This window comes from Nicotiana tabacum, chromosome 23 (assembly GCF_000715075.1).
Source record: "Nicotiana tabacum cultivar K326 chromosome 23, ASM71507v2, whole genome shotgun sequence".
Taxonomy (NCBI): Eukaryota; Viridiplantae; Streptophyta; class Magnoliopsida; order Solanales; family Solanaceae; genus Nicotiana; species Nicotiana tabacum.
In genome coordinates this window covers 90,924,412-90,950,578 of record NC_134102.1, presented here as the reverse complement: position 1 = coordinate 90,950,578, position 26,167 = coordinate 90,924,412, and the positions used below count along the sequence as shown (strand labels likewise).

Genomic DNA, 26,167 nt, shown 5'->3' with positions numbered 1-26,167 from the left:
AATTCAATGAAAAGTGTGCCAATTATATCATTTTTGGTGGGATATTAAAACAATATAGATTGGTGTAGCAAATTAAAGTTTTGTCGGAAAAATAGCCGAACAAATTAAAATGAAGTACTCCCTCCAGTTCTCTTATCGGTCACCTTAGAAAACCCATAAAAAGAACCATCAACCTTTCTTGTTTTAATTTTCACCATTAATATTAAATAACTTCTTATTAATGCCTATCACAAAACCTTAAACAAGCAATAAGGACATAGGGACAAGTTGATTTTATTATTAAAAAAGGACTATGATTCATACCCGGGGTGCCGGGTGTGGAGGGGGATACGTGGGGTTTGGCTTTGTATTATGGGAGCGAAAAGATGTCTAGGACATTCACCAGTTAACCCTACCCACATCAGTGGATTTTACCTAAATTTATTGGTCTGATGGATAAGATTACCTACCCTTGTAAGGTTTCGAGTTTAAGCTCTAAAAATAGAATAGATCTGATATGTCACGCTTTCTCTTTAATGGGATCAAGAAAAAAATAGCCTAAAAAATACTGTTGAGTATTAAGGTTTTGATGATTAACAAAGTTTGTTCAGATGAAATGCTCTAAGAACCAGGTCATCAATGTAGCTGCATAACTGCTCTAAGAACCAGCTCCTCAAGGTTGATGATTGCACGTTTTTGCAAGACATTAACTTTATCTCAAAGTTACCCAGTCCGAGTTTGTAGGAAGAGGATTGCTAAACATGATAAGGGTTGTCCAAGAAGATACGTTTCATAAGTGAGAGATAAGAGTCCCAAGACTTGTGGAGTCCTTGGAGCAGTAGGAGTCCTATCAAACTAGAAGCTGACTACACATAGGATTCCTAAAAGATCTCGGAGTCCATGGAATTTAAATACTATCTTTTTGGACTGATGGGATCATCCTTTTGCACATCAACTGAAGAACTACATTTTTCACACTCAAGTTGAGTAGAAGTATTGTGTTCTTCTTGATTCAGTCTAGTAAATGTGTTTTAGAAAATCGAGTTGTAATTAAAGTGTTATATACAATTAGTGAGTTTGAGTGAGTGTTTGGTTTTGCAAGTTAGAGTAACTTGTAAATCAAATAGTTGAAGTAGGAGAACTGGAGAATATTGAGTTACAAAATTGTAATCGATACATTTAGCTCATTGTTCTAGTGAAGTTGAAGTTAAAATCCTGCGTGGTAGGTCGTGATTTTTGCACCTTTTGAGTCGGGTGATTTTTCACGGAAAAAATTATTGTGTTTACTTTACTGCTTATTTTACTTTACGCGTAAGGAGTAAGTAACGAACCTAATTCTTTAGTAATCCATAAAGGCAATCAAATTAACAATTGGTACTAGAGCAGGTTCTCTCATACACGGTTAACACCTAGAGAAATCTTGGAAGCAAAATAAGTGTTCCGCTTGGAATTAACAAAGGACAGTCAACTACCAGACCACCCCTGTTTAATGGAAAATACTACAGTTGGTGGAAAGTAAGAATGGAATATTTCCTAATGGCTCAGGATTATGAACTATGGACCATAGTGAACCAAGGTCCACTAACTCCTACTAAATAAAATAGGCAAAATGAAATTGTTCGCAAAGACACCTTTAAATTTGTAGCAGCAGACTTCAGAATGATGGAGAAGAATGCAAAGGTAAAGAAAATTCTTATTTGTGGACTCGGTCTTGATGAGTACAACAGGATATCAGCTTGCTCTAATGCAAAAGAGATCTGGGATACACTTCAAACTGCTCATGAAAGAACAAACCAAGTAACGAGATCAAGGATCGAATTGCTTTGAGGAACTATGAGCTTTCTCCATGAAGGAGTCTGAGCCCATCCAGGAGATGATGACTAAGTTTACTATAATAACAAATGAACTGAAATCACTTAGAAAGGTGTTTACTTCAGAAGATCTGGTTAGCAAAGTTCTAAGGATTCTTCTAGTTTCATGGGAATCAAAAGTCACAGTTATTCAAGAAGCAAAGGAGCTGGATAAGATCTCACTTGATGAGTTAGTTAGAAACTTAAAGACTTATGAGATGAGAAAGATAGAACTGCACAAGGAAGAACCAATGAGGGATAAGGCCTTAGTTCTTAAGGCATCTGAAGAAGATGAATCTGATAATTATGATCCTGACCTAGCAATGTTTGCTAAATTCAAGAAGTTCATGAGGAATTCCAAAAATACATCTAAGAGAGAGAACAATGGTAATCCTAAGCAGATCGACAAAGCCACTGATGATGGGTACTACAAGTGTAACAATCTAGACCACATGGTCAAAGACTGCCCAATGTCGGAAATTGAGTGGAAGAAAGAAAGAGCTTAAAAGGAGAAACGGGAAAAACTGAGAGAGAAGGGTCCAAACAAAGGAAAATCCTAGGTAAAGGATTCACTAAAATAATGAAACAGGCTTTTCTAGAAGCATATGAGGACAGTTGAAGTAATAAAGAGGAAGAGAAAAAGGATGAGGCCATAAGTCTCTATGTTGTAATTGATACACATCAGATAGTGGAGACTGAACCTCCGGTACAGCTTGGAATGTACATTGGAAGGCCTCCTCTATTTGATGGACATCACTATGATGAATGGAAGATGCGTATGGAAAAGTTCCTTCAGGCCACTGACCTTGATCTATAGATAATTGTCAGTCATGGACCAATTATCCCCCACCATAGTGGATAGTGAAGGAAACAAATGTAACAAGAGAGAAGAGGATTATGAGGATGAAGATCGTCAAGTAATCGAGAAAAATGCTGAAGCAAAGGACCTGCTCTATAGAAGCTTGGTAAGAAATATTCTCTACAAGGTGTCCTCTTGCATTTCTGCTCATGATATATGGAGGACCTTGGAGGTTTATTTTGGAGATGAAAACCTTGAAGTGGCGCTGATTTTGAAGAAAGCCAAACAGAAGAAGAAGTAATAAGGATGATGGCCATGAGTGATTCAAAGACTGAAGATGAAACAAATCAGGTGAGTATCTCTAACTTAAAAGAAAATATTCATGCTATGTATAAAAAACAGTTGATGGACATAATTGTGACCATGATGAGTGAGATGGACAAGACGAGTACTGGAAATGATCAGTTAATAAGAAACATTTCATGTGTTAAACTTGACCTCAAAGATCTTGAATCTGACAAAGCTGATCTTGAAGGACAGGTCAAAGACCTTAAGAACTAGGTTCTTGAGCTCACTTCTAAAAATGAGAAATCATCCGATGCACATGGTAAAGAAAAATGAGTGATCTGCAAGATAAGCTTGAAAAGGAACTAAAAGAGGTTACAGATAATCTTTGTGATGTTGAGAGTAGGAATAAAGTATTGCAAGAAAATCTAAAAAAAACTAAATATGAACTATCTAGGCTAAGCAAATGGCATAGATCCTCGAATGCATTAAATTTGCTAAATGAAAACTGCAGCACTAACAAATTAGGAATTGGCTATAGAAAACATGCTCCTTAATTTGATCCAAAGTATGTAGGAATTTCTCATAACAAAATGTGCACTCATTGTGGGAAGGTAGGATACTTTAGAGATACTTACCTTGCTCTAATTCATGCTTAGTTTAAGAACACTTTTGGTCTTGCTAAAACTGTGAAGAAGGAAGAAGAACCAAAAGTCAAACCTTTTATCCAAACTAAGTGGATTAAGGTCAACAAGAAGACAATTGTTAATCCTCTTCCCTTCTGGGCAAGGAGAGATCTGCTTAATCCTTTTTCAAACAAAAAGAGACCCAAGCTTGTCTAGGTTCCCAAGACTAACTTATGATTTCTGGTGCAGGCTAATGTGAGAGGGAACAATCTAGACTGGTATCTAGACAGTAGATGGTCAAGACATAAAACTGGAGAAAATAAAAACTTCCTCTCACTGACAGCCCTTCAAGGAGGGAGTGTGTCATTTAAAAATGAGAAAAAGGGCCAGATAACAGGTATTGGTAAGGTCGGTAAGTCACTCTCTCATGCTATAGAAGATGTGTATTATGTAGAAGGTCTTAAACATAATATTCTTAGTATTTCTCAAATGCGTGATAAAGAAAATGAGGCAAAATTCAATTCCAAAATCTGCACTGTCACTAAGCTTAATATTGATGAAATTGTGTTAAAAGGTAAGAGACACAATAATGTCTACAAGATATCTATTATGTCTCTTCCTCAGAATGAGCACATATGCTTTAGTGTAATGGAAGATGACCCACTGTTATGGCATAGAAATTTGGCACATGCTAGTCTATCTCAACTCAGCAAGTTGGCAGCAAAGGACTCGGTCCTTGGACTACTAAAAGTTGAGTTCACCTCAGACAAGGTATGTGATGCTTGTGTCAGGGAGAAACATGTGAGGTCATCTTTCAAATCTAAAAAGGTTGTCAGTACTACCAAACCCCTAGAACTCCTTCACATGAACCTATGTGGACCAATGAGAGTGAGGAGCAGGGGAGGCAAGAGGTATGTCTTTGTCGTTGTAGATGATTTTAGGGACTCATGGACCCTATTTCTGGCATCTAAAGATGAAACTTTTGATGTTTTCTGTGTGTTTGTCAGAATGATTCAACAGAAACTGGGCTGTGTTGTTTTAGGTATAAGAACAGACCATGGAACTTAGGGGTATCAATGGATATTCGAAAATCGATTAAACCGACCGAACCGTACCGTACCAAATCGATTTTTAGGTTTCTTTTTTAAGAAACTGTAGGTTTTTATATAAATATATAATCGCACCGATAATTAGGGTAGGTTTTTTATTTTATAAAAATAAACCGAAAAAATACTGAACCATACCGAATAAATTTTACATGTGAAAAATATATTTATCTAGTAAGTTTAAAAATAGTAATGCATTAAATTTTTCTTTGGGCCTTGGAATTATGAAAACTATTACAAGCCAACAAGTAATTAAACTCAAAATACTAATTCCTAAAACCTATTATGCTACATCTACTTAAACTAAGTTATTTCAAGTATCTTTATTAGCAAGACACGAAGTATTCTAGCGATAATGAGTAGCAAACTACAATGTTTTAAATATGTTTCCTTTCATATAATTTAGATGTATCTTTTTGAATATTTAATCTTCTATAGACTTTATTCTTGAGTCCCAGCTTGGTTAATATCTTTTCACTCGTGTGATTTATATTTTCTTTGCCTTTGCTTGGTTTTTTTTTACGTTGTTGTAGAATAGTTGATGGATCTATACTCAAGTTATCTTTCATTTTTTTAATTCACCCCCCTTTAAACAGTAAAAATATCTAGAGAGTTTTGCTAAGTCCTATAAAAGAACGTATGTTATTGCATTCTACTTCTATTGGTGAATTTTACATGATATTTAAAAAATACTGAAAAATAACCGAACTGTACCGATACCGAAGAGAAACTGACATGATTGGGATGGTTTCGAAAAGTCTAATTTTGGTTATACATAATAGAATAACCGAAAAACTAGTATGGTATAAATTTTATAAAATAATCGGCCGAACCGAACCATTGACACCCCTAATGGAACTGAGTTTTAAATTTCTAAATTCCTTGAGTTCTGTAGCACACATGGCATTGATCATAACTTCTCTGCACTTAGAACTCCACAACAAAATGGTATTGTAGAAAGAAAGGATAGATCCCTAGAAGACATAGGGAGGACCAAGCTGATTGCCAGTGGACTGCCTAAGAGCTTCTAGGCTGAGCCAGTCAATACTGCTTGTTACTTGCTAAACAGATGCATGGTCAGACCCATTCTTGATAAAACTTCCTATGAGTTACTTCGAGGGAGAAAGCCCAACATCACTCACCTAAGAGCTTTTGGGTGCAAATATTTTGTGCACAATAATGGCAAAGAATCTCTAGGTAAGTTTGATGACAGATGTGATGAGGGAATTTTCTTGAGATACTCACCACATAGTAAAGCTTACAAAGTTTTTAATAAAAGAACTATGTGCGTAGAAGAAAATATTTATTTTATTTTTTATGAATCTAACAACATGGCTTAGAAAGGTCTCCAGGATGAAGACTATGACATAGGACTCACTGATGAAGGAGTTTCTAAAGAACCTGAACATCAATCTGAAGATGGATCAGGAGATCCTAAGGAACTTGAAAGTGATCATGAGGAACAAGAAGAAGAGAAAACTACTCTGACTGCTAACCAGATTGATGAAGTTGTACCTACTGACATTGTTCCTTTAGATCACTCCTTGGGTGAACCATCTCTGGGGATGCAGATTAGACCATGGAAACATCAAAGTTCACACCCCCTTGAGAACATCATCTTTGATCCTAATGTGGGAGTGCAAACTAGGTTATCCTTAAGAAATCTATGTGCACTTACAACATTCTGCTCATAGGTTAAACCTAAGAATATAAAGGAAACTCTACAGGATCCAGATTGGATTATAGCCATGCAAGAGGAGCTAAATCAGTTTGAAAGAAACAAGGTCTAGCACTTGGTGTAGAGACCCAAGAACAGAACTGTCATAGGTACCAGATGGGTGTTCAGAAATAAGCTGGATGAGCAAGGAAATATCACAAGGAACAAGGACAAACTTGTGGTTCAGGGATACAATCAAGAAGAAAGCATTGACTATGATGAGACATTTGCACATGTAGCCAGAATGGAAGTTATAAGGATGCTAATAGCTTTTGTTTCACACATAGAGTTCACCCTTGATCAGATGGATGTAAAGAGTGCATTTTTGAACGGTTACCTGAAGGAGGAAGTGTTAGTCAAACAACCTCCTGGGTTTGAGAGTGAAGAATTTCCTGACTATGTGTTCAAGTTAGACAAAGCCATGTATGGACTGAAACAGGCTCCAAGAGCTTGGTATGAAAAACTCTCAAAATTCCTCTTAACCAATAACTTTGTAAGGGAAAAGGTGGACATCACACTGTTTCTGAGGAGTAAAGGTAAAAATGTTCTGATTGTACAAATATATGTGGATGATATTATCTTTGGGGCTACTAATGAAGCAATGTGCAAGGAATTTGCTGAGATGATGGGAAATGAGTATGATGGGTGAATTGAACTTCTTCTTGGGTTTGCAAATCAAGCAAACACCTACTGGAATCATGATACATCAGCAAAAATACATCAAGGAACTGCTGAAGAAATTTAACATAGATTCTTCTAAATCCATAGACGCTCTCATTTCCATTTCAACAAAGCTGGACCTTGATGAAGAAGGGAAAAGTGTTGAACAGAAGCTGTATAGAGGAATGATTGGGTCATTGTTGTATTTCATAGCAAGATGGCCTGATATTGTATTCAGTCTGGGATTATGTGCAAGATTTCAAGTAAATCCCAAAGAGTCTCATGTGAAGGCTATCAAGAGGATACTCAGATATCTTAAAGGGACTCCTGATCCATGTATGTGGTATCTTAGAGGGTATAACTTTGATCTAGTTGGTTATGCTGATGCAGACTATGCATGTTTTCATGTTGACAGGAAAAGCACTTCAGGAATAACACACTTTCTTGGTTCTTGCCTGGTGTCTTGGGAAACAAAGAAGCAGAACTCAGTGTCTTTATCTATAGCTGAAGCAGAATATGTGGCAGCAACAACTTGATGTGCTCAGTTGTTGTCGATAAGACAACAACTAAGGGACTATGATATTTTTGTTGATTATTTTCCTATACTCTGTGATAACACTAGTGCTATAAACATAGCTAAAAATTCATGTCAACACAAGAGGTCCAAGCACATTGACATTAGACATCATTTTCTCAGAGAAAATGTTGAAAAAGGAAATATCTCAATTAACTTATGTAAAACTAAAGAGCAAATTGCTGATATTTTTACTAAAGCTCTGAGTAGGGATCACTTTGAAAGAAATAGACTGGAACTGGGTCTAATTAATACTTCTAACTAGTTTGAACCCCAATGATTCGCTAGAAAATGTATAATTAGATATAGATGGTCGAGTACAATGTGTTTGATTCAGTCTCGTGCTTGTTTTGAGCACACACAGTCGCCCAGAAAAGTCTAGTTGATAACTATGTCTTATGATACTAACCTATAGTGTTAAAGCTTTATTGCAGAAATGAGTAAGGAGTTACTAAGGAGTTGGTCCTATGACTCAGGTACGTGTCATCTTGTCTTAATTCATTGGGGCTTAATATCTGAAATTACTTCTATACTCAGACTCTCTAATCATGTTAACATCACTCCTAGTTGTCATCCAGTCAAAGATTAAGGGGGAATCCTAGAGCAAATAGAGTCTAATTACTCCTAAAATTCTAACAGTCAATTGTAACTGTTATTAAAGTCCCGTTAGAACTCAAATTCAGTTGCTCTCTTTCTTCCAGTCAAATCAGGAGTTACCTCTTTAAAAGTCCCCTTTTGATCCATTTCTCATACCTCACTATTCCTCTCAAACCCTAAGCAAGAATCAAGAAATATTTCTCTCGCTCTTTCATCAATTTCATTCTCTCATCACCATGCCTAAATCCAGCCAAACTCCCTCTAAAGCAAACTCATCATCCAAGATTGAAGCCAAACCCAAGAACATGAAGCCTAAATCAAAGAAAAGTGCAAAATCATCAAGTGAACCTGCACCCACAACTATTCCTTCTCCACATATACCCTCTACTGTACTGCACCATCTTCCCATATTCCTGTTTTACCCATTATTCCCACATCTACTGGACCTTCACTTCTAAAACCATCTTCTCATACACCTGTGTCTGCTTTGAAAAACACCTCTAAGTCCACTAAGATCAAGGCTACATCAAGAAAATATGTTAAGAGTGACAAGGTGGTGATCGATGTTGCTCCTAAGGTGGACACAGTAGTTAAGGAAGCTATGGCTCGGGGGGAATCAGTGTCAACTACTACAGATCAGGTAAAGTTAGATGTTCTGATTTCTGCTATTAATGTTTCACCCTTATATATTGTTCCACGCACAAGTGATAAACCACGAGTAGAGGAACCTACTGTAGAACCAGACATTACAACTCAGGAGAAAAGAGTAGATACCACTAATGTTATGCCTATGGTTAAGGGGAAAGGTGATAAAGAACCAGTGAATAAAGAGGCTTCTAATGGTTTCTCTTTCAGTTGGATTGACGATGAGGATGATGATAGAGGTGAGGAAGAAGGAGAAGTGGTGGCTAGTCATGAGGAGCATCAGGTTCACGACATGGCTCATGATGATACTGATGAGAAAAGGAGTGAGAATGAGGGGGAATATGATGAGGAGAAGGAGAGTGAGGCGGAAGATAATTTAGATGAACAAGTGAGGGATTCTGGAGAGGAAGAAAAAGATAGTGAGGAAGAAGGTGATTCTGAGAGTAAAGGTGAGGAAGAATTAAAGGGAAGTGAAAGTGAGAGTATTGAACAAGAGAGTGAGGAAGAGAATGAAAAAGGGAATCTGAAGGCTCTATGGCTATTGGGAACATTGTCATAGCCCCTTCAGAAGAAGCAAGTGGAGATAAAAGGGCTAAAGAAACTGAGCCTTTGTTAACTCCTTTCACTAGAGATGAGGAGGTCAACAGTGATGAGGATAATTTTCCCTTGTCTACAGTAGGGAAGAAGAGCAAGAAAACCCTTGTGAAAGCAACAAAGTCCGTTATCCCTACAAGAAAAGAAGTGTCTCCTCCTGCTAGGACTCCTCTCACAAGAAGTAAAAGAAAGTTTGTTGATGAATAAATCATTAAGGAGTCCAGAGGTGCCAAGAAAGCAAGTTCCAATTGTTGAACCTGGGTTGAGTCGAATGAAGAAGATGAGTCTGATTCTACTTTGCAAGAAAAGACATCAGCACAAAAGAGGAAGGTTGTTAAACCCACCAGGGTAGCTACCACTTCTAAGAAGGCCAGTAAAGGAAAGAAAAGTATGTCTATTGTGGTTGATATGCTCAATGAGTTCAGGAACATAAAAGTGTTGAATGGGAAAATTCTTGCAAACGCTGTTGAGAAAGGGATGGCTCAGTTAGTTGAAAAACTTGAGCTACAGGGATGGAGACACATGTTTGTTAAGGCATTTCCCCCTGTGTATGTGCTTGTTGTGGTGGAATTCTATGCAAACTTCCAATTTGATGGCAAAGTAGTCAAGAGTTTTGTAAGGGGTTTGAGATGGAATTTGATGCTGAAGAGCATAGGATGCTTCTGAATATTCTCTCCTTAGGTTTTGACAACTACTTGAAGAAAAAGTGGCCAGCCATAGACAATGATGTGGACACAGGAATTGTGGTCACAAGGAAGTTCTCTCAGAAGTTTGAGTTAGATGCTCCCTAGAAGGTGTACAAGACTAATATAACTCCCTTTCACAAGTTGTTGTTTCACTTTGTGAACTCCTGCATATTGCAAAGATCTGATAGGAGGCACGAGGCTACCCTATTGGACATGGTTGTGATGGAACTGCTTGACACTGGTAGAGCTATCAATCTCCCTAACTTGATGATTTAGCACATGGCAAGGGCTGCAAACACTTCCAAACCTAAGTATGTTATGCCTTATGGCTTCATGTTAACTGAGTTGTTTGACAAGCTCAATATTGTGTTGCCTGAGCTTAAGTTTGGAAACCACAATGATGTTTTGGATGTTGTTACCCTCAAGCAGTGTAGCTATGAGGAGATCAAGGCAAGGGGACTAATAGGTTCTGCGATTCTACCTGGTAGCAGCTGGGCAGCAGAGCTTACTAAAAGGTTGGAGTTAGCCCTTGAGGAGAATTCCAAGCTTAGAGAAGACAATGATAAGTTGAGAAAAGAAACTAGGTAGTTTGGGGAGGAGCTCACAAGGGACAAAGAGGATCATGCCCAATAGATTGTCACCCTTGTGAAAGCCTTAACCCCATCCTCCTCTCACCCTTGACCCTGGTCCTTCACCCCCTGGATTCAGCTTATTTTGTTATCCCAATGGTGCTTTAGTTCTTGCTTCTTTTGTTCTAGCTCTGAGTAGGTTGCAGGATGTTTAGTTTATTTTTCTCTAATATTTTGAGTCAAGGTCGTGGGCTTAATTTGGCACTGCTAAATGCAATCTCTTATAATGTTTTAATGCTTCTCACATGGTTATATCATCACCTTAGTTTATTTGCTTTGATAATTCTTGTGCTTGTATTGTAGCCTAAATGGTCATGAATCTTTCATTAACTGTGCTTAGTCCGTCTAACATCTTTTTATTTTTTTCGATGATGCCAAAAGGGGAAAGATAGAGTTGGGGATGTTAGTGTTGATGTGGATGTTGTATGCTTGTTGTACATATGTTGTACATGTTCTAGTTCTGGTCATAGTGTGGTGATATGAAGTGATTACCTGATTTTAATGTGCACAAAGTTTGTCATCATAAAAAAGGGTGAATTTGTTGAGTATTGAGGTTTTGATGATTAACAAAGTTTATTCAGATGAAATGCTCTAAGAACCAGGTCCTCAACGTAGTTGCTTAACTGCACTAAGAACCAACTCCTCAAGGTTAAGAACCAGCTCCTCAAGGTTGATGACTGCATGTTTTTGCAAGACAATAACTTTATCACAAAGTTACCCAAGTCCGAGTTTGTTGGAAGAGGACTGCTAAACATGATAAGGGTTGTTGTCCAAGAAGATACGTTTGCATAAGTGAGAGACAAGAGTCCCAAGACTTGTGGAGTCCTTGGAGTAGTAGGAGCCCTATCAAACGAGAAGCTGACTACACATAGGATTCCTAAAAGATCTCGGAGTCTAGGGAATTTAACTACTATCTTTTTGGACTGTTGAGATCATCATTTTGGCATATCAACTGAAGAACTACATTTTCTATACTCAAGTCGAGTACCAGTGTTGTGTTCTTTTTGAGTCAATCTAGTAAATGTGTTTTAGGAAATCGAGTTGTAATCAAAGTGTCATATACGATCAGGGAGTTGGAGTGAGTGTTTGGATTTTGCAAGTTAGAGTAACTTGCAAATCAAATACTCCCTATGTTTCAATTTATGTGAACATATTTTCTTTTTAGTCCGTGCCAAAAAGAATGACCTCTTTCCTTATTTGGAAACAATTTACCTTTATACAATAATTTATAGCCACACAAAATATATGTACCTCATTTTACACCACAAGTTCAAAAGTCTTCTCTCTTTTCTTAAACTATGTGCCCAATCAAATGGGTTCACATAAATTGAAACGGAGGGAGTAGTTTAAGTAGTAAAACTGGAGAGTATTGAGTTACGGATTTGTAATCATACATTTGGATCATTGTTCTAGTGAAGTTGAAGTTAAAATCCTATATGATAGGTCATGATTTTTGCACCTTTTGAGCCGGATAATTTTCCAAGTAAAAATTGTTGTGTTTACTTTACACATATTTTACTTTACGCTTAAGGAGTAAGGTAACGAACCCAATTCTTTAGTAATCCATAAAGGCACTCAATTTAACAAATACAAAATCTCTCCTTCTTCCTTCCTTTTACTCCAACCTAGTTTTACTAATTAACCTGTAAACTCTTTCACCAAGCATATAAAGTATTCCTCAAGGAGTAGTAGAAGAAGAAAAAGACGCAAGTGCGGAGTAGTCAGGTATCATACCGAAGCTATAGGTAATTTACTTTCCCTAGCGTACAGTTGTTCTGGAGTTCATTGTACATTTCCATACTATATGATATATATATACACACAAAATATCACATTGCAAAAATGATTTTGATGATGAATATATACAGTTTCTCTTTAATCTTCACTACATCAAACTCTGTAACTCAGAAGAAGTTGTAGCTTACCAGCCAAATCAAAACCAAAGTAGAATGTCATCCAACTCTTTTTCCTATGAACTTATGCTCTGATCAATAACTCATAGACATTACAGTTGTTATCACCAGAAACACGCTTCAGCATTTCAAAACTTTTACGGCTACCCAGAAATTCAATCCGTTTGAATTCTACATAACCACGCTCGCTAGTCTCTTTACTACAATAAACTGATCTTAGGCGGTCAGCATGCCTTGAATCTGTGTGAATCGCTATCTCCACCTCTGCAACGGACATGTTTTCCTACAGAAATTATAAACGTAATGTTTTAGGAAGTGAAATCTTTCTGTTTGGAATCCATTCTTGAAATAAACCTAAAAATTCACCAAAATCACCACCATAAATAAAAGCAGCAAATCTAGCAAGGGAAAAACCCAATACCTGGTAAAATGCATGTATGTAATCCAACACCCGTAAACACGTGAACCCTTTCTCACTAAAAAAGGTCCTGGAACATGGACCCATTTCGGAAAATCGATCAACTGGAAACAGTATAGTAAGGAAGTTGGTTTTCAATATTAACTCAGATTTTTCACTGCAATCAAACAAAAACGACAAAAAGCAATCAAAGGAAGATTATTACAAGTGTGTTACAGAATACAAGATAAACGGAATAAAAAACAAGAGAGTAAATCACATCTATAGTCCTCAATGATTGAGCTAAGTTGCAATTCGATCCCTATTGTATCAGTTCTACCAAGAGTAACCCAACAGTTTGACATTGATCTTTGAACTGTCCTACGTTAAATTCTAATAAGTACCCACCTGCATGTGACAAGCACATGACTTTCATCATTGGCATTTCTGGTTCGATGAAATAATTGAAAAAGCATTTTTCCTGTTGGAAATGATATCAACATTTGTGTAACATCCGGTACCAAAAAGAGTTAATGTAGTATAAGAACTGTTAGTAAGAGTTGATGTAGAATTAGAAATAATAGGATTAGTTGTTGACACTTGAAAGTATAATACCTATCTAACGCAATCATTGGACCATACACAAACATAATCTAAAACCTATTCAAATTTCCAAGTACATGTTAATACTCTAACAGAACCAACATGATATGCTCAGCGAAGCAAAGATATATGCAATAATTTGCATACAAATTTCAAACACTTGTTTGACACAGCTAAAAGATATATTGCAAGATACCAAGGCAGTAGTCTATTTTGTCAAAAAGTGTCGACTGAGTCAAGGTGAAAGGAGCACTATATCTCACAAGTTTTAAGTCTGCTCGTTGAAACTGTAACAGTCACTGAAAGTAAGAGATCTGACAAACCTTTCTGAAAGCGGTCGGGATAGGTTCACAAATGAAGCTTCAGATGCTTTGTGATCCTCCTTCGCATCAAAGACTACAGAGGTGTTCTGTTGATTTGCATCTTCAGCACTAGAAGAGTCCATGTAAATCGAAGCAGCCGAAGTTGGGTCAGATATCGACCAGCAGATGGAATCTAGAAGGCTGCTCGGAGATAGGTGACGTAAAGGGGTCTGACATGTCTGAAATAACAAAATCGACAAATAAAATTAAATTTAAATTTCATTGAGAACAATAATATATACAAGATCAAGATTAATTCTTGGCAAATTGAGTGCTATACCCAAACAAGGGAAGAACAAGAGTAAAAAGAATTCACTATGATAAAGAGAAGAGAGGTATGTCATGTCATAACAGAAAGTTATAGTATATTGCCAAGTGCCATAACAGGACACAATATAGTAAACCTAAACTATCTATGCATCTAATTACATAGTGAGCTCCACCAAAAAAACTGAAGTTCTTTTACCTGCATACGCCAACCACGACGCTTCCTTACTCCCTCTTTGGCCACATTGACAACATTTAGTCTTTCTTCCTGGTTCACTCTAGGTGTAGAACTTGTGGTATCTTGAATATGAGCACCAGCATTAATTTCCTATAAACAAGTCATAAGAAATTTTAAAATTGAAGAACTATAGCAGGAAAATCTCCAAAGGACGTCCTACAATGCAGAACATTCAGGAAATATATCAACAGAAAATTCAAATTCATTCACATTTTTATTAGTACATGACCAATTTGAAAAGTCAGCCACTGGAGGCCACCCTATCCAACTAATCACTTGCTACATCTTGAAGTTTAGGAAAAGTAGGTGATGACAAACCCAGGCAACGTTTACATGGCATCCGTTCAGCACCTATGTCTGCATAGCATTCAACTATGACGTCTGTAGTTTAAGTCAAGAAATTAGAAAGATAGTCAAGGTATTTAATGACCAGCCAACCTCCTCACTATATATCCACCAATCAACTGTAGATCAAAGGACCTTACAATAGCCACAAGATGCAAGGATCACTCTCTTACTATAAATTGCTCTGTTCATCCGTTACTATAGTCCACCTCTGCCTTGGCATAACTACCAAGAAAAGGTTTGAAATAGAGAACTGCAGAAGTAGTTGATTAGAAATGTGAAGTTACAAGTTAACTTTGTGTATTTGGAGAATAGTATAGAGGAAAAGTTGTGCTGAAAAGAGTAAAAGAAGGGCCCTGCTGAACTTTATGTATTGTTATATAAGAAGTCTTAGAATGTTTCCTTAAAGAAAAGTGGTGATCACTTTGGAGCTAACCAGAAAGACTACTTCCATATTTTGGTCAATGCCAGCAGTGAATTACTGAGTTTAACTAGGATCCAATTGCAAATTCCGTAACTACTCCGAGTCCATAGTCAAGGGCAAGGATATAAAGCTACATCAATGGGAAACCCTATATACATACAAAACCAAAAATACATGGTCCATCTAGAGATCTTACATTAGGAAAAAGACAATCCTTAAGAGTTTGGGAAAAAATTACCATGATACCCTTATGACATGTATGTTTTCTTTGAGATTTGTGGGAAAACCAGAAAAACAGAGTACTACTTCTAAATAAAGACTAAAAACCCCTAGCACATGGTCAAAACTACAAATCCTTGAACCAATGTTAGACTAGTTTCCCTGGACCACCAACCGCAATTAAAGCCCAAGTTATGTGACTTTCAGACCACATGTACTCACAGAATTACTGCACCATGGCACCCACCTCAAATAAAAGATTAACCAGATCCTTCAATTAGTATGTTGTCCTTGTGCGAGAAAGAAAAGGATAAATATGTTTTTTGTAATGACGTAGATCAATCTGCTTTCTGAAGGAGCATTGTCATAGAAACCACAAAGCTAACATCCTTTGGATTTAAAAAATTGGAAGATATTCTAAACAGTCTTTAAGATGATAGAGAAAGCACCTTTGGAAAGTTCACCAGTAATAATATGGAGAGAGAGAAAGAGAAGGAAGGTGGGTGAATACATACTTTACTATTAATTGTATTCTGAATGCTATCAAGTAATATTCCAGTTTGCCTAGCCAAATCAGCAGACATATGAACAAGCCTTTGCAGGCGCTTTTCCTTTGCACTCTTCAGAACCCAAAGCGGCTGACAAAAAGGTTTATTTATTTTTAGAAGCAATTCAAATGAAGAAATGAATCGGGGGAATGATACGATATTCCTTGAGGGGAATGTAAAGCTCTTGCCTAAGACAAGATAAAAGTGGGATCAGAGAAATGTAAATTCATCAAACTTAAATTTTCACTTCTCATTAAAATTGCGAACATGAGAAAGCATTCATGCTTACTCACTAAATGGATGGAGTAACACTTACTGTGACAATGTTAGAGGAATGGCCAAGGTATTTCCGAATTGAGTTTCCTTCACAGACTACATGACTTGCAGCACAACCAACAAACCACTGATCCACCAAACAAGCACCTTCTGCTGCAGCAGACTCGATGACCTAAGTTTTACAACAAGTCAGAAAATAGTACAACCCACCTTTAATAACTTGATTATATTCAGATGACCTAAGCTTCAGAATATGATGCAATATAGGGACGCGTATTGCTGTAACAAACAAAGAAAAATGCCAAGTGGCATAGCAACGATTTTCAGTGAAACAAAAGGAATAAACATATAAGACTTAGATAAGCAGTACTGCAGCAAAACAATCTTGTATATGTTGAAAGAAATATCAATTTTGAGCTTTTCTATAACAACCTAAACATACCTTACTACGCAGCTCATCAGATACATCTGCATCAACATAAAAGGTATGATTGAACAGAGTCCTTCTATTAGGTTCTCTTTCAGTATGCATAAGTGGCTCTTCAATCATGTGAGGTGGTTTGCTATTTTCAGGCAATGCAACAGGGAGACATGAACGCTGCCTGCTGGCTCTCTGAGCAAGCCCGTCGATATCATCTACTGAGAGACCATCTTGTCCAACACCTTTAACACTATAAAGAGATTCACTCAACCTCACTGGAGCAAACACAAGCAATAATGTTTTAGTCATAGACAAAATAGGACAAATCAAAAGTAACAAATTTCCTAAACCTTTTGTGAAAGAAGCGACAGAAATATGGATTGTGCTTTGATAACAAACGAAAAGTAAAAGGCTTATTCATTACAGAAGGAAACAAATTCTAGTTAACCATCAATTTTTGTAACTACTTTTAGTTGATTATCCATGTAGAAGCATCTTAAGCATCTTCAAGAAAGAAAAGAAGCGGCTTATTTCATCTAAATAAAAACATGAAGGATAAAGCTTCGTGTATCTTTTCAACCATTTTAACACCAAATGTGTTCATGCATTAAGTTCAGGAAATTCAAGAAAGCCTATATATCAGCATTGTCTCTCTGTTCTACAGTTGTGCTTCTGTAGAATAGAATTAAATGCTATGAAGCGATGGTGGATCCAAAGCGCTAACCCACTGCCTTCTGCTTAAACAATGTATAAGTCGTCGAAAATTTTCCAGAATATATATTTATACTACACTTGCATCCATTATCATAAAAAATGGTAGTGGCTTAAAATCGGGTATCTTCCTTTGCCGAAAAAAATCTATTACGAATCACAACTGACTATGTTATTCAAATTGAAAGAAGTAAAGGTTACCCAAAAAACAGAAGCAGGATCAGCACATTCAACAGTCCATTTCGAGGAAGAATAAATAAGAAAGTTAATCAATTGAAAAAGAACATAAAACATGCAATACAAGAGTGATACAGAAAACAAGTAATGAAGCTAATAAAAATTACAAACAGATGACACTCCTTACCATTCCTTCTTACACTATCCACAAACCATGACAGTGTAACAACCTGGAGACCATTTTTTGAACCATGTTTCGAGGCATGCTCAAACTTACGTCCAGAAAAGCTGTAGTAGACATTAAGGAATACCAATCCAGGCAACAAATCTTAACCAAAAAATTACAAACACTAGACCTGAATCACCCGATAACCTGTGTGTAATAAGCAAGTTATAAACACTTAACTAGATCCATCTATCCGATTCTCATTTCTCCTCGTTGTTTAAGTATGGAAAAGATAAGCTGTCAACTGGATAAAATACTACAAGTACTATTGTTTACCAGAGTCGTAAACATAAAGAGGGTATAGAGAAATAATGATCAAGGATTTAAAAAATGCAGGAAAAAAAGGATATCTGAACCACCAGATGGGTACATTGAGGGTGCAAATGTGGGCTGTATTTACCACCTAATCTCTCTGTTGCTTCCATCACTTGCTTCCTAGCTTCTGTAAATAACATATCGAAGACAATTATAAGTTGAAGAAAAAGAAATTAAAAGTAGAGGAATCGAACCAGTGGCAGAGCCGGGAACTCCAACAAGGGATTCAAACAAATGCAAACTTGAACAAGTGAGTGAATACACTAAACTATCAAGGAGATTCAACGACTACTATAAACCAAAAAATTCATTTTTACCCTATTTGTGCGGTGTAATTTTTTGACACAAGTTATTCAATTGAACCCCATCAACACACTTAGCTCCGCCACTAAATAGAACACATCACCGTCAACTTCATACTAAAAAACAAGAAAAGCTACAATCTTTCATCTTCTCTTTCAATTCAAAACAGTTTTTATTTAGGCAAAAGCTCACAAAATATTCCAAAAATCATACCTTTAGAAAGTCCAGTAACACAGATAACAAGTCCATAAAATGGATAATTGGATCGAGTGGTAACTGTTGATTCAGACATAACAGAGGCAGAGGAAGCAGGAGACATTATGAGTGGTTCTAATGAATAAGAAGGAATCCCTCTGAATGAAGAGGAAAAATCCACTAACAACTTTGAACACCCTTTGCTGCTTACCACCTCCACTCTTCCTTCCCTACCCATTTCAAACCAAACATCAAGAAAACACAAAAGTATAATAAAAATGGTTCAAAGGGAGGGAAAAAGAAAAAGAAAAAGACTTAATTGGATTTGATTCTTGAAAAAAATTAGAGAAGGGTTGGAAGGAATAGGGAAAAAGAGGGAGATAGATTTTTTGGAATATACTAGTACAAGGAAGAGGTGTAAAAAGAGAGAGAGGAAACTAAAGGGAAGATTTTGGATCAATGGATATTATTAAAAGAATGAAGAGACAAATCGAACATTTTTTATTTTCAAAAGAATCTCCCTCTTTAGATAGAGCCTTTTCTTTATCATTCTTTCAGTCATAGGGAAGTTAAGAAAAGGGTCTTTGGAATCATGGGTATTTGGAGTCTCTACACACACACACACACAGAAGAGCAAACATAACCGTATTTTTCCACTGTTTAAGGAAAGAGAGGGGAGAGTTAGAATGAAGGATTTGAAAGTTGAAAGTGGTGACAGTCTGAAATAAGAATCTTATGAAAAACTTTATCCAACTTTTGCTTTTTTGAGGAGTGGGTTCAGAAATGAGGGGATGGAACAGGAGGGGACCCTTTTTTTGAAGTTCAAACGAACATTCAACAAGCTCTGCTCGTTGTTGACACCGCGCAGAAATGAGAATAGCAAAAATGTTTCAAAATTTGTTATGGAAATGGACAATTTCTTCTCCCTTATTACTTTACTAATGCCCTTGTCTCTTTTTCTCTCAAAAGGAAAATTATCAAATATTTCCCTAAAATTAAGCTAACTTTGTCATTTGTTAAACCTTTCTTTTAATATTGAAAAAAGTAGGTTGTCGTTGGCATCTATTAAATACCCGATATGTAAGTAATTTAAAATCATAATCAAAAGTTATACGATAAATTTGAATATTTCTTTTTTCAAAAATTTGGATATGTCATTTCGTGGTGGAGCTACCCATTGACATACGAGACGATTTACTGATATGAATTGATCAAAAGTATAATGGATGACAAAATTGAATATTTGTTCTCGTCAAAATATTGACCTTCTTGGTTTTCTGAATCTGAGTTTGCATCTTGATTTAATAGACCAAAAGAAAAGGTTAGTCGGCCGCTAAGAGAAGTAGTGGCATGTCTATTAATATATATTACCTATGGGGTGTAAATTGCCCTCCGTTATAGTAAACGATTTCCTTGTTTGGAAAATCTTTTAGAGTTGTTAGAGTGAAATAATTCCAAAATTTTATGTCGATACCATATTAAATTGTCATTGGAATTAGAAATTTACAACTATGAGGAAAAAAATATGTTTCTTCTCTGTTTTATAGATGAAAAAAGACTCTAGGTTTAAGTGCATTCAAACTGTGGGATTCAAATCAAACATCACATGGTTGAGCTGCGCAACGAAAGGGTGTATTAGTAGCTTTCCAAGAATGATGAAGTCTCCATTCGTCAGCTTTCAGCAATACTACTAATAAACTTCTATATAGTGCTGAACACGCACCTACGCACAGGGTCCGAAAAAGGGGTGGATTATAAGGATCTTTTTATACGTAGTCTTCCCCTGCATTTTTGCAAGAGCATATTTTCACAGCTTAAACCCGTAACCTCCTGGTCATATGCCAACAATTTTATCAGTACACCAAGATTACCCTTCAAACAAATGGAAAAGAATTAATTCGTCAACCTCTAATATGCATATGATAGCATACATGTGTTACTATTCAGGATGTGTTGGATGAATGGAATCTCTAAAAATGGAAGAAATTTCCTACAAAGGGAATTATGTAACGATCCGACCGGTCGTTTTGAGTATTATAATCCCGTTCCCCCATTTACTGCTCAATTTATGCTTTACAGTTGTTTTATGATTTAACGAGTTAGTTGGTTCGAGTCCGGAAGGATTTCAGAGTAAAATGAGACACTTAGTCTCTTAATTGAAAACTTAAGTTGGAAAAGTTGATCGGATATTGACTTATGTGTAAACGACCTCGGAATTTAATTATGATGATTCCAATAGCTCTGTATGGTGATTTTGGACTTAGAAGCATGTCCGAAAAATTATTTGGAGGTACGTAGTGGAATCAGGCTTGAAATAGCGAAAGTCGAATTTTTAGGAAGTTTGACCGGGGGCTGACTTTTTGATATCGGGGTCGAAATCCGATTCTAAAAATTTTAATAGGCATGTTATGTCATTTATAGCTTGTGTGCAAAATTTGAGGTCAATCGGACATGATTTGATAGGTTCCGGCGTCGTTTATGGAAACTTGAAATTTCAAAGTTCATTAGGCTTGAATTGGGGTATGATTCGTGATTTTAGCGTTGTTTGAGGTAATTTGAGGGTTCGACTAAGTTCGTATGATGTTATGGGATATGTTGGTATATTTAGTTGAGGTCCCGGGGACCTTGGGTGAGTTTCGGATGATTAATAGATCAAATTCGGACTTCGAAGAAAATCTGAAGGTTTCTGCCATCTAATATAATCGCACATGCGGAATTTCCATCGCAGGTGCGAGCTCGCAGAAGTGAGCCTTCCATCGCATGTGCGTCCAGGTGTGGCTGGGGCTTCGATCGCAGAAGCGGCCCCGCACCTGCGGGCGTATGATCGCAGAAGCGCAAGGGCGCTTAGTGAGGCAGCTTCGCAGAAGCAGACAACTCCTCGCAGAAGCGTGTACGCAGATGCGCACAAAATCCCGCAGAAGCGGAAACCCTTGGGTAGTACAAAAACATAGGGGTTCTGAGCTTTTGCTATTTTTGGGCATTTCAAGCTCGAGCTGGGCGATTTTGAGCGAGGTTTTCACGAAAAATCTTGAGGTAAGTCACTTGTGATCATTTCTACTCTATATATTGAATTATCATCGAATAATCCGACTAGATTACATGTTTTTAATGTATAAATTGAGGATTTGAACTTAGGGATTTGAAAATAAGATTTGAAGATTTGGAGGTCGAGTTGAGATTGGATTTTGGTAAAATTGGTATGGTTAGACTCGTGGTTGAATGGGCTTCCGAATTTTATAACTTTTGTCAGGTTCCGAGACGTGGACCCCACGGACAATTTTTAAGCTAAATTTCAGATTTTGATGGAAAATTAATAGTTTCTTATGAAATTAATTCCAATAAATTTTATTGACTGAATCGAATTATTTATGGCTAGATTCGAGGCGTTTTGGAGGCCAATTCACGAGGCAAAGGCATAGCAAAGTAGAAAATTACACTGTTTGAGGTAAGTAACAGTTCTAAATTTGGTCCTAAGGGTATAAAACCCCGGAATATGTATTATGTGATTGATTTTGAGGTGACGCACATGCTAGATGACGGACGTATGGGCGTGCACCGTAGGAATGGTGATTTGGTCAAATTCCATGGAACTGTGTAGTTGAATAATATGCTGATACCACTACATTCTCTATGTGTTAGAGAAAATTAAGTTGAGACTCGTATTAAAAATCATGCTTAGACATATGTTGTTATTATTGATACCCACTGAGGTCATTTTTGTGGTTGAATTATATATTCAAATTGTAATTTCACACTCAGTCATGTTCATGTCATATCTCAGTCTCTGTTGCTATTTATTGATACATCATATTATCATTTTGGGCTGATTTTCATGACATCTTGAGTCCGAGAGACTGGAGAGATTAATGACTGAATGAGCCGAGGGCCTAATTATGAGGATATTTATGGATCGAGTTACACGCTGCAGCATGTTCATTGATTTATGCCACGGTTGGCTTGATATAGCGCTTGGGCTGAAGGAGCCTCTCAGGAGTCTGTACGCACCCCCAATGAGCGCAGGTACTTACTGAGTGCGAGTGCCGAGTGATGAGTGACTATGAGGAATGAGCGACTGTGAGGAATGAGTGACTGTGAGGAAAGAGTGGCTGTGAGGTTGGAGTGAATGGGAGGATTGCTTGACTATTACTCTGAGAGGATGCATTGATTTCATTATTTGCTACATTTCGGCTGTCATATATCACTATTGTTTTTTAAAACTTCGGAAAACATTATTTTCTGTTTCAGTCAAACTTGATATGAAATTTCAGTGAAATCCTAAATGTTGAACTTGAGAGCATGCCTGCTCTTTTATATTGGAAAGCACTGTATTTGAATTTAGCTGAGAAACTCGTCACTACTTTTAGTTCTTTATTTATTATTGTTACTTACTGAGTTGGTTGTACTCATACTACACCCTTCACTTCGTGTGCAGATCTAGGTGATCCCGGATACACTGGGTGTTGATTCTTTCACACAGTCGATTTTTCGGAGATTCAAAGGTAACAGTCATGTTTCGCAGACCTTGTCTCTTCTTCCCTATCCTTTGTTTATTGTATTTGGTCTCAGAATATTATAGATCACGTTTTTCAGGCTTGTAATGTATAGATGCTCATTTACTCAATGACACCAGGTTTTTGGGAGTGTGTGTATCGGTTATTGCGAGACTTGTGGATTGTGTTTAAATATTATATTTTCAAACTTAAAAAGATATTGTGTTTTATTGAGGTTGTCAGTTTGACTAGTATCGAGATATCCGCCATCACAACAGATTAGGATTTGGATCGTGATAAATTCTCTCTTTAATATTAAACTATTTAATACTATTTAACTTGAATTTGAATTAGTCGAATTAATAGATTACTAGTGTCATAAGATTATAACGGGAAGAAAAGACGTACGTATGTGCTTTCATCTTCTACTCATTTTAGTTGGGACATGGCTCATCGAACTGTCACTTCTACATGCAAAAAGTAGTTGACTTTAATAATAATTTTGATTAAAAAAAAGTGAGAGGGAAATGAACTCTTGTCACTCTTGATGGGGTATATCATATATGATGGATGGTGAAAGGGCTCGTATTCCAATTTACAGATCCCATGCATCGTGTGCAACATTACGCGTAATGTAGTTATCACGTCTTAGTTTTTAGCTTTAATTTAATTTCCTTAAAAAATAATATACAAGGTTGTATCTGGCATGTCTCTCTAAACTTTTCCATGATTATGAGCCCCTTTGGACATAAGAATTTTTTTTTTTTTAAAAATAATGTTTGGTTATCAAAATCTTACAATTTTTCCAATCTCATTTAAAAATATATTTTTAAATTTGAAAAATCGGTGATGAGAACCAGTTTTTCAATTGAAAATGGGAAGGTTGCTAGTTTTAGTTGCAAAATATGTTGAAAAAAAGATATTCAAATATGCTGCAAAAATTATAACCAAACACAATTTCATCTTCAATTCAAATTTTAGTGAAATTTCAAATTTTTTTTTTTTTTTTTTGGAATTCATGTCCAAACGCCTACTACATATCATACGATCACAATATAAGGGGTAGTTTGGTAAGAGATATTAGAAAAAATAGTGCAATCATTAATTTTGTTCATTACTAATTCCTAATTATTTGGTATATTTTTTCAACCTATGTATAACTAATACAAATATTAATTATAAATCTTATTTGGTATTATCATATGTATAACTAATACATAGCAAACCATGGTATTAGCAATGCGGTTTTTAATACTTGCATAAACATGGTTAAAGACATATTGCCCTCCAAATCCCTCAAAATCTATTCCAAATACTTTTCTCCATATTTTGTATGTATATTTTATATTATGATATTTTAATTAGTGTTTCCCCTTTAGCAATTTACTATAATCAAAATAATATCATATTTAAGACTAAATTTGATTTTGAATTCGTTCAAAATATAAAATAGAGTTTTTTTTATTTGGTTAAAATCCCATTTTTTTAATAATTGATGTTTTGTATTATATGTCATAGCAATTAAATTTTTCTTCTCTTTTAACTTTAATATCTCAATTAGTTTTCTCTTTTAATTTTGCTCCCTGGTAAAAAAAAAGTTCGTTTTAGAGAGACTAAAGAATGTGGAAGGTAATAAAATTTTTGCAGTAAAAATAGTGTACAAAGTTAAAAAATGTGCAGGATAATTTTGTAAACAACCATTTTTTTTTAGAAATCATGCAATGCTTTAATACACCAAACTAGGGGTGTACAAAGAAAACCGATAAACCGTACCAAACGGATAATCCGAGTCAAACCGAAAAAAACCGATGTGGTTTGGTATTGAAAAATAAAATCCGACCATAATTGGTTTGGTTTGGTTTTAACTGAAAAAAGTCAAACCGAAACCAAACCAACCCGATAATACATTTATATAATTTTTAAATATATTTTATACATATAAATATTTATTGTAATGTAATTTATAAATATTTCTTAAAAATTTTCACAGTTTTATCTTTTAACGTATTATTTCAAGTTTAGACTTAACATTCTTGAATGGTAAATAAATTTTATAGCCCATAAATGTAGTAACTCAAACAAAGTTCAAATCAATATTAATGTTAACAAAAGAAATTCAATTCAATACTAGGAATGCCGATAGTGTTGGATAATTATTTTAGCTTTACATTGGTTTTTAATGAAAATGCATAACTTAGTTTATCTTTTTCTTTAGTGCTTAGTTATGTAATTAATATTAGTACTTATTAGTTATACTTATTTTAGCTTGACCTATATAGTATTTTAGATTATGTTAATTTTCATTATGGCTTATTAATTAGCAATATTTATTTTATGTAATTTTTTTATTTTATCTTTGTTATTGAATATTTTAGTATAATGTTATGACTTATCTCATATTATTGTGTTAGTTTCTTGGAAAACACATTATATAATTGTATTTTACTAGGACTTAAGAAATATTTGGAGCACAAGTTACATATTTTATGCTATGAAGACTTTACCGGAAAAAATCCGAAAACCCGAAAAAACTCGAAAAATTCGAGAAAAACCGAGATTGAAAAAACTCGACTTTGTTGGTTTGGTTTGGTTTATAAATTTAAAAATCCGACACCATTGGTTTGATTTGATAATTAAAAAATTCGAACCAACCCGACATATGTACACCCCTACACCAAACCAAATAGTTGATAAGAAGTAATCTCAGCATAACTAATGCCAGCATAACTAATTCTAGCATTACTAATGCCAGCATAACTAATCTCAACGTTACTAAAACCAGTATTACTAATACATCATATTCAGCACTATTCTTATACCTCCTACTAAACAACCTCTAAAAATATTAACTAATGCATCCATCTCACAATTACACCATAAATCTCATGAATTTATAATTCCGTGGTTTTAATGTGTAGATAAAGTAATGTAATATTTGTAATGCAGAAAAGGAATAAGTTAAGTAATATGATTAGCTAATATGGAGAATC

The 26,167-nt window shown here is 35.8% G+C and overlaps 3 protein-coding genes across 3 annotated transcripts; 2 read left to right on the top strand and 1 right to left on the bottom strand.

Moving 5' to 3' along the window:
• Positions 1–2,937: 2,937 nt before the first annotated feature.
• On the top strand, positions 2,938–7,011 carry LOC142177266 (uncharacterized). The gene is made up of 7 exons (XM_075245738.1): positions 2,938–2,979; positions 3,031–3,168; positions 3,573–3,698; positions 3,789–4,450; positions 5,715–5,842; positions 5,990–6,276; positions 6,448–7,011. The coding sequence occupies exons 1-7, from the start codon at positions 2,938–2,940 to the stop codon at positions 7,009–7,011; spliced, it is 1,947 nt and encodes a 648-aa protein (XP_075101839.1).
• A 49-nt stretch (positions 7,012–7,060) lies between these two features.
• On the top strand, positions 7,061–7,558 carry LOC142177265 (secreted RxLR effector protein 161-like). Its single transcript, XM_075245737.1, has one exon. It carries the CDS (start codon positions 7,061–7,063, stop codon positions 7,556–7,558), a length of 498 nt encoding a protein of 165 aa, XP_075101838.1.
• Positions 7,559–12,563: 5,005 nt separating this feature from the next.
• On the bottom strand, positions 12,564–19,591 carry LOC107812003 (uncharacterized). The gene is made up of 10 exons (XM_016637009.2): positions 18,706–19,591; positions 18,225–18,316; positions 17,836–17,938; positions 16,782–17,035; positions 16,380–16,511; positions 16,031–16,153; positions 14,489–14,617; positions 13,984–14,201; positions 13,082–13,235; positions 12,564–12,943 (listed from the first exon to the last, which is right to left on the bottom strand). The coding sequence occupies exons 1-10, from the start codon at positions 18,923–18,925 to the stop codon at positions 12,725–12,727; spliced, it is 1,644 nt and encodes a 547-aa protein (XP_016492495.2). The 5' UTR covers positions 18,926–19,591; the 3' UTR covers positions 12,564–12,724.
• Between the last annotated feature and the right edge of the window lie 6,576 nt (positions 19,592–26,167).